At 38.8% G+C, this 9,376-nt stretch overlaps 1 protein-coding gene across 1 annotated transcript; it reads right to left on the reverse strand.

Moving 5' to 3' along the window:
• Positions 1-1,198: 1,198 nt before the first annotated feature.
• anxa13 (annexin A13) lies at positions 1,199-9,139 on the reverse strand. The gene is made up of 11 exons (XM_069667205.1): positions 9,024-9,139; positions 7,818-7,893; positions 7,604-7,698; positions 7,314-7,484; positions 7,139-7,172; positions 5,127-5,206; positions 4,861-4,929; positions 4,673-4,774; positions 4,324-4,399; positions 3,932-4,044; positions 1,199-2,469 (listed from the first exon to the last, which is right to left on the reverse strand). Exons 1-11 carry the CDS (start codon positions 9,036-9,038, stop codon positions 2,350-2,352), a joined length of 951 nt encoding a protein of 316 aa, XP_069523306.1. The 5' UTR covers positions 9,039-9,139; the 3' UTR covers positions 1,199-2,349.
• Between the last annotated feature and the right edge of the window lie 237 nt (positions 9,140-9,376).

Below are 9,376 nucleotides of genomic sequence, written 5' to 3' on the forward strand. Positions count from 1 at the left end.
AACGCACAGTACAGTAGCCTTAACTCTACTGGAGACCAGAGTTTTCAAAGGTACCAAGTGATTCAGGCTGGTTTTAAGGGAAATGTGTAAAAATGACATCTTCCCCAAATAAATATTGCCCTCCTACTTTTTATCAGAACCTGTCGGCTGATATTGTATAATTTCGCCCATTGTTCTCTACGTATTTGCAATTATTTGTGGATTTGCATTAAACTTTAATTAGGATTTTTCATATTTCTGACAGTACTTAAACGCAACAAAGCAGCAATGACAGGTCTAAGGGGGCGTTTTCCTTTCATCGACTGACGAGTTCGAAAGATAACTCCCATTCTCATCCAGTCTTCTGTAATTGTTTGTAAGCGTTGGAATACGCTATACAGCTATTTTAAACATTATAACTGTGCACTTTATGTCCACACTTTAATGTAGGTTAACTGACTACACTCGGTAGTTTTTATTAAGTTTATTAAGTTTTAAGTTTAAATCCACGGCAACAAACAAACGGCAATATCAGCAAAGAACAACGACTGGCATCAACTTAAAGTATGTAAAATTACACATGGCCCATTTTTAAATCATGTATTTTATATTTTTGAGTTTTAATAGTAACATGTTGGTGCTTATCATTAATGTTGCAGCTAGTAAATACAACTGGGAAGCTTAATCTTTAATATTCATATTTTATTTGTTGAAAATATTTCTAAATAATAATAATTTGAATCTCTTAGGAATCTAGAATCTCATTGATCTCTAGTTAAGTATCAGTAGAAAGCAACATAAAATAGAATAACACAAGTAAAAGTAATTCAGAATTGTACCTAACTACACTACAGTACAGAATATGTAATTAGTTGCTTTTCACAACAAATCAAATAGTCATATTTCACGTTGCATATATTATGCAGTTTTGGTATTTTCATGGAGTTCTTCCTGGTGATAAAACACAAAGGAAGCATATAGAAGGTAAATAGAAGTGGTCAAAGTACTGAACCTTGTGGAACTCAGTGACTAACTTTGGAATTCATGACTTACTGTTAACGTGTATAAACTGAAATCGATCTGATTAATAGGATTTAAACCAACTTACTATTTTTCTTTTTTCGTTAATGGCAACTACGTTTTATTGTCTGTAACAGGATGTGACAGCAAATTTTCACCATAGTATCAAAGACGGTCAAAGGTCAAACGAAACCAGACGTGATGATGTTATAGGGAACTTTATTTGCAGGTAAACTACAATTCTTTGGCTATGGAGAGGCAAACACTAATTCACGACCCATCTGATGTCCTGATTTATGTTGTAACTATCACCTGTACTTCAATTCACTATGAGTATCTACTCAGCTTGTCGCAATATGATTACAATAGTGGTAATTTGAACAAATCTCAGCTGCCTTATAGGGACACACATATAGAGACATCAGACTGTCTAGATGTTACATGTTTCCAACAGGTGTCTACACATTTATACTCTCTGGCCTACCTAAAACAGTAAACTAAATAATGTTATATATTAAACTCTCTACTGTGTTAGTAGTAAAAAACAAAAGTATAACAAGGTGAGGTGCATTTGGATTTGTCAAGTTTTTCTAGACGTATTAAATGATAAAAATGCAACATATTGTAAATCAATACATAGTTTCTTTCAATAAGCAACGGATAAAATATATATTCTCTTCTACGTATCCAATCCATTCACATAACATCGCGTATCCTTCATGTTACAAACGTATATTCCTTCATTGCAAACGTTCACATTTGTTCACACTTCAAGCTTCATATGGTGTGATTGCATTAGTAGTAACAGCAGTGAAACAGTCACTGATTTTGGGGCATGGAGGGTGAAAGATAACGGCCCTGGACAAAGAAATCAAACATTAATAGAGAATTATTCAATCTAAAACAGTGTAATACTTCTACATTGGTAATAATGTAACACTTGTAATATTAAGTAAATATTGTTGCTTGTTTACCTTGCCAAAAACTGACTCCACATTGTGCAAATGCTGGTAAGGGTGTTAACAAAAGGAGTTAAAATCTGACTAGCAAATGGGCAGTGTTTATTAGAAATTGTACGTTCAAAGACGGTTTAGTAAATCCAGTTTAATGCCAATTTTGTAATTAATGCCTGTTGGAAAAAGTTTAAAAAGAGAGCCACCTAGATTCACATAACTCAAGAGTTTGGACAAGACACGAGCCACTTCCACCCTCCTGCTCCATGCATAATGTCACATGGAGAGACTGAGTAGTATTAGTTTGTTAGACAGACAACAGCAGCGCCCTCAGAATGAACATACTCTGCCATCTCTGCCTGTCGTCCACGTCCGCCCGGGTCTACTTCTCCGACTCTCAGTGGCAGATGGCCAGGAGGAGACGTTTGTAGTCGCCGCTGCACTCGTCCTTTATGGCGTCCTTCAGAGACACATCGTACTTCTCCAGGTAAAAGTCTTTGATGGTCTCCAGATCAAACTGACAAAAGAAAATGAAAAGAGTTTGATGTAAACACTACAGACCTAATGTGGTACTCAGTGACATGGGGATGACTAGCTGGAAAACCAAACATGGAGAAAAATGCGCGCCAATTCAAACAGGATGATGGACTCTTAAGCAGCCAAGGAATACTCTTTTAAATGTTAAAGTTTCTGGTTTCAACTTAATGTTTCAATGCTAGCAACCTGTTGCTAGGCGACATGAGTGGCGTTTGGTGATTCAGGGGAAAAGGGCGTGCCCAGCTGGTGAGGCACACAGGAAATCCTTCGTAAAGCCAGACCGTCTCATTTCTGTTTGGCTGTAGCGATCTACGCAGGCTATGAATGACTCATCCTTCGCAGACCGCGTCCTTTCAAGGCTGCAGCCCCTGAACTGAGACACAGCTAGTGTGTTTTCATGCACTGACATTACTTAAGTTACAGTCTACATTTGGCAGTAATCAGATTTTTTTTAAAGTAACGAGTCTATGATCCAATCTTTCATATTTCTGTTGTTTATAATTCCATATATTATGATTTAATTTGACTTTTTTGTTTTAATCTCCTCTATCCCCTTTTCACACTAAGTACTAAAACGCTGAAACTTTACATTTTGGTGTTAATTTGTTCCGGAATGGAATAAATAAACATCTTTGTCTGCACAAAAATACCCATGGATTTTGTCATCAAAGAAGGGGGCTTGTTCAACCAAAGATTTCCACTGGAATAAAACAATTTAACTCTGTGAATGTGCAACAAAACCTTCAGACTAAACAGATGCTACTGCGACAATAGTGCATCAGGTTTAAAAGAAAAATTACTACACTATTACATACAGTTATGTATTCTTGTACCCAATAAAATCAATTTTGGCGCCCCCTGTGGACAAAGCTGTACCTCTTATCTCTTTTGCTGATTTTGTCCTGTACATGTTTAAGTGGTGGTCTTTAACAGTCATATCTATCACTATATAAAAACAATCAATCTTGTCGCTGATGGTCTGGTTTGCTTTGTAGGTCATATAGAGTCATCAGAATTAATTCCAGTCTGTTTCACAACCAGCGAAAAACTCCTCACAGGAGCTTTAAAATAGCTTTTACAGGTCTTAATAAGTTTGTTTCCACAGATAAATATTTGACGATACAGGACAATTCTGACACATTAATGCTGTAAAAAACACATTCAGAAAACAAAAACAAAAACCATGAAGCACCAACCTGCTTCAAAGTAAGCATAAAACAGATGTGCTACTTTTTCTCATACAGAGCAGATTTAACAGTAGCCATGTTATAATGGAAGAAAACTATCAATGGATTTCTATAGTCAAGAAATTAAATATTAATAAAATAACTTATGTCTGTAGCATGAAAACAGCCACCTAGGCTAAAATGTGTTGCAGAAATGAAGGGATTCAGGATGCAGATAGTCTTTGGCTCCACCTACTGGTCTTTTAGTGCACTTACCTCAGAGCGAACCACAATGATGCGGATGAGGGTGTCATCGTCAGTGCCCGCTCCTTTCATCGCTTTGTTCAGACGTCTGGCAAAGTAGAGCTGAGGGTTCTTAGCGACTCTCACTGAGGAGGAGAAAAACGGACATTTCATTTAATTCCACTGCAGTTTATCGAACCTTAAATTCAACATAATCGACTCCTCTTCCTCCAAATAAAACTAAAACGCTCTGATAAAAAGTTTTGTGCTATTACTACACATAAACTACATTTTAAATTATGTCTGCTGTTGCCTGTGTGTTTTAAAAGATGTAACCTCAAAGGACGTCCCGGTTAAATAAAGGCTGAAGAAATATAAACAGTGAATCATTTCTACAGAGAAAAGACTTTGTGTTTCATTCTTACCAAGAGCGATGTAGCATTTTTTCAGTGTCCCAGACGTCTCATTCTCTATGGCATCCAGGATTTCAGTTCCAGAGAGCTATGGAGAGAAAATGACCGGTTTAATCAAAGTAAAGCTGCATTTTCAAGGTCTATTTTTTCCTCCGAAGAATTGGATGCTGAGTCTTGTAATTTATGTCTGAAGGAAGTATAATTTTAAACTCCCAGGAAACTGCAATTCTTCTTCTTCTAAAGGGTTATGTAAGATACCAGCCCTGACTAATTCACATGCTAGCTGAAGATGCAATGTCAGATCACATTAACTGATATGCAATATCACTGCAGCTGTGCACAGTGTGACACCAGAACCCACCTGCTCATATATCTTGAATGTGGCCTGGAGCTGCAGGTAGTTTCTGGAGGCCAGGATGAAGCTGAACGTGGACTCATCTGTCCCAAAACAACCCTCACCAGCCTGCAACACATTTTAATGTTGTTCAGGATTAATGAAAGAAGTTTATATAACATTATTGTGAATATGTATTAGCTTTGAAGCAGTACCTCAAACAGGGAGGTAGCATCTTGTTCAGCCAGATCTTCATCCACCTCGTAACTCTCGTCTCTGTTGCCCTGGAAGAAGAAGAAGATTATTCCTACTGTATGTGACTGAAGCAACTGTATCTGGGCTAATGAGAGGCTGTCTGGATTTTGGCCAGTGTGTGTATGTGTGTGTGAGTTATAGTGCATGAGTGGGCACAGGGAGAGTGAGCTCGATTTCAGTGCAGAATTTCGTTACGCGAGAGGAGTAGAAACTCAAGAGCACTAACCTCCATGAGAGCCATGAGCAGGTTTCTAACGTCCCCGCTTGTGTCTCCTTCGATGTCTGCTTCAAGATCACGTTCATGCACTGAAAGAGAGACACAAAAAAGGGTCAAATAATATGTCATACTGCTTTTTTCATGTTTCAGCAGGGGGAGTCCACTCAAAGATACTCTTGAACCAGTAAGTTTGTCGTGTTCAGTGCAGTCTGCTTTTAGTTTAGCACCCACTTTCGCTGAACCAGCGTTTCCATTCCAGTTAATAATTACCCTCAATTTCCTAACTTACACCAAAGTCTGACCTGGTTTTTCAAAAGTAACTTGACTGCAGAGATTTTTAGTTTAATAAGACTATGAGTTGGTATCTAAGCCTCCACCTGCCTGTATGACAAGGATTTGAGTTAAGACAGGATCCTTCACTCTGAAACTAAAACTTAATACTTTCAGATAAATTACAATATTCTGCGAGCTACATCAACTGTTTTTCTGTCCACCTATGCAGGCAGCTAAACACACTTCTAATGAAGCCAAATGCCTGCTAGGTTTTTACAGGCAGTAATAATGAGACTATGATAACAGCTTAGATAGCTATTATCGACAAGAGCTAGCTAAAACAAATGTAGCCTACTGCTAATAAAACATTAAGTGCTCATATGAAGTAGTTTTATGTTTTATTCTAGTAAACATGCACAAGACAAAAATACAAAGTGTAAAATGCTGTACATAGCTGACTGAATGTAGCATTAGCAACACATTAGCTCCAGACAGCTAGCTGCCAGTACAGTGGCTAGCTTGGTTGTCAGTAAGGATTTGGCCTATATCTATGTTCCCTGCCTCAAAATACAATCAATATGATATTAAGAAAAAGGGTTTTAAGGTCCATCCATATATTATCTTTACAGCTTATCCTGTTCAGGGTTGCAGGAGGGCTGGAGCCTATCCCAGCTGTCTTTGGGCGAGAGGCGGGGTTACACCTGGACTGACCAATCAATCACAGGGCTGGCACATAGAGACAGACAACCCTTCACGCTCACATGCACACATAAGGGCAATTTAGAGTCACCAATGAAGCTAACGAGCATGTCTTTGGACTGTGGGACGAAGCCGGAGTACCCGGAGGGAACATGCAAACTCCACACAGAAAGGCCCCCTACGTCTGAACCAGTAACCTTCTAGCTGTGAGGCGACAGCGCTAACCACTGCACCACCGTGCAGCCCAGGTTTTAAGCTATTAACAATAATGTTTCTGTGGGTAATTTGTTGAAATAACACCATATAGCATCATATAGCCTACTGGTGTTATACTCATTTAAACCTCCACCCTCCAATTTGCGATTCAGACAGTTTTATTGACTTTAAACAATTATATTTACACAGTGTCTGAACTTATTTGAACTTTATTTGAACGTCCATCTCCCTTCGTTATTTTGATATTCAAACTGCCAAGATAGCCACTACCAAAGTTTTACACTGTTAATGAACATAACACACTCCTAATCTTTGTACACAGTACCTCATAAGAAAGTTTATAAAGAAGGAGGATGGAAAATAACGTTAAGTGAGACAAAAATTGATAGTAGCTGAGAAATCTTCGAGGAAAGAAATTATGTTAATAACTATGATCCGCTATCAGCACTGGTGTCACAGTGAACAGGAAGTTGCAACAGGATGGGCCTTGACTAAACACAGTGTGACTGTGAATGACTTGGCTAAAGGGACAAGAATAGTACTGTATGTGGTGAACTGCAGGTCAAAATAAGTGACGCTTAGTAATTTCCTCCTGAGTTCAATTCAAGGAAGGGAATTGTGACATTAATGATTAGTGGGTGCAAAGGTTAACAGTCGGATTTTTATGCAGCATAAGATGTCTACAAACTGATAACAGCAATATGAATGTGGTGGAGGGTTAAGCCAAGCACTTATTTGTTACTGAAACTATAAAATGTCCTGTATAAATAAAGTTTTTGAACTATTTTTTAAAAAGTCTGCAGTAAAAAAGGTAATTTTGTTTATTAGCTTACCTTGAAAGTAGCACTCCTTGAACATGGCGATGTCCTGTGGGGAAACATTGAAGTACAATTGATAAAAAGTCAAGTTAATCCTATTATTTTTATGCCTAAAATGAAAGCATTTAACCATAATATTACACAGATATTATCATTCATTTCAATTACAAGCTTTTAATTTGTGACTGACGGCGTTGGTGGCGGTGCAGAGTATCTCCACCAGCACGTCCTCATCGGTTCCCGCTCCCTTCATGGCCTTCCTCAGCTCCTTCACGGCGTAGATGACGGGCAGGTCCAGCATGGCGAGGATGGCGTTCTCAAAGTTCCCTGACAACTCCCTCTTCAACACATCCACCAGCTCCTGTCACAGGAACACAGCAGGAGAGCAAATTTTGTCACATATTTCAAAATGTTTCTTATAGTAAAAACTGTGCAGTAAAGAATGTGCAGATATTATTGTGTGTATTACTTTACACTCACATCATCATACTTGTCAAAATAGGCCTGTTTGATTTCCTGTCGCTGAAATGCACAGCGATTAGCCAGGATGTCGATGATGGCCTGCTCATCCGTTCCTAAAGAGAAGACAACACAATAAAACATATGCTTAAATCTTAAAAAAAACAGTAATCATTTCAAACTTATTTTACTGGACTATAAATACAAACACATTCATTCATTATATCCATCTTACCGAACCCTTTGCAGGCTTTGCGGATGGCCTTGATGTCAGCCATGACATCAAAGTCCTCATAGGGCACGATTGTAGGCTAAGGGAATAAAAGAAGATTGTTATGTCGATGACTTGCAGGCTCAAAACAGCTTCTCATAACACTCTGCCTTAATCAAACTGATCATTGTTTCAGTAAATGAAGTCATGATAGCGATGCAGGAGCAGCTGGCAGATGGGGGAGGGGAGGAATGAGGAATTCAGGGCCAGAAGTCTTTAAACAAACTTGGTGGGGGTTGCATGAATTACTGGCAGCAACCAAATGGCTGTCTGGGGGCCAAAAGGGGTCTCGGGAAGCTCCAGAGGCACTACAATAAACGATCCTATATCGAACCTATATCATACCCAGAAAGAATGAATTAAATGGCACTTTTCTGCCCCATAATAAGAGTAATAATAAGAAGTGTATGCTGTATGTTTGACTTTTATTGTGAAGGTGTAGTTATTTTATTTTATTCATTTATGATACCAGACTTTTACTCTACGTTTCAAATAAAAAAAACAATAAAATCATAGTTGTTGAAAGCCTTTTTTGCCACTTTCAATGTGTTATTTATGTTGACAATAATGGAAAACCAAAAAAATGAACACAAAGGCCCCAAAAAAGACAGAAATCTGACTGAAATGGACACCCTGCCCCCTCTTTGCACCCACTGACTCTTGCCTAACGCACATGCTCACATACAGAGCCTCACTCATTCATCTGTCCACATCTAACGGAGCTGTGATGAATTCCGCAGGGGAGTGGCTCTTTCCTCTGCGTACACCCAGACACGGTTGTCTGTCACACGGTGTCATTTACGACGTTACATCGGCTCCATTTAAAGAAACACCAAACAATATAAATCTTATGCAACAACTCTTAATTTCACGAAAGAGAATTGAGATTTGCCTCGATTTCATGTTGTGCGCAACTCTGACTGCGAATAGTGGCGTAGCAGGGTCGGATCCATCATGCAGAATAAGCAATAATCACAAAAACTGATTCGGAACCAGCCACGGAATCTATCTATAACACGTGATTGACTGGAACAAAATCGTGTTCCCATTAATTAACCCGAAACTCTTTCGCTCTCACTCCGAGCCAAACCCAATCTGCTGATTGTAAGATTTTCTTTTTCCACAGGCAGCGCGTTTTAAACACAGTCTATTTAACACAAAGGTACCTACTTGACAGTTGCCCATTTTTAAGGGTTTTATCCGGCTGTAGTCGGTGGTCTGTTGGGAGAAGTCGTACAGTAGTTTGGGATCTCGAGTCCTCCTGAACAAACTGCGGCCCACAGCAGCAATACGAAGGCAGCGTGTGACGTCACCACGGACCGCTACACCACCGGGTTAACCGTTTACATCCACGATCACTGTGGGACTCCATGGTGCTCCTGTTCACATGGACAAAATCTGTGTACGTAATGTTAACGTTAGCATTAAGTTTACACTTTTTTATCCTGTTTTATGTTATTATATTGTTACTATAATTATCTTGATATATAGGCCACGGTATTGGTTTCATTAGCTGTAGTGGA

The sequence above is a fragment of the Semicossyphus pulcher genome, unplaced genomic scaffold, assembly GCF_022749685.1.
Source record: "Semicossyphus pulcher isolate SPU_LCO1_2020_fin unplaced genomic scaffold, fSemPul1.0.p SCAF_18, whole genome shotgun sequence".
Lineage (NCBI taxonomy): Eukaryota > Metazoa > Chordata > Actinopteri > Labriformes > Labridae > Semicossyphus > Semicossyphus pulcher.

Excerpts from the sequence above, each read along its gene's own strand:
- anxa13 (XM_069667205.1), bottom strand. Across the intron at positions 4,930-5,126 it reads TGCTCATGGCTCTCATGGAG|GGCAACAGAGACGAGAGTTA; the intron begins GTTAGTGCTCTT and ends TTCTTCTTCCAG. Across the intron at positions 4,400-4,672 it reads CATTCAAGATATATGAGCAG|CTCTCTGGAACTGAAATCCT; the intron begins GTGGGTTCTGGT and ends TTCTCTCCATAG.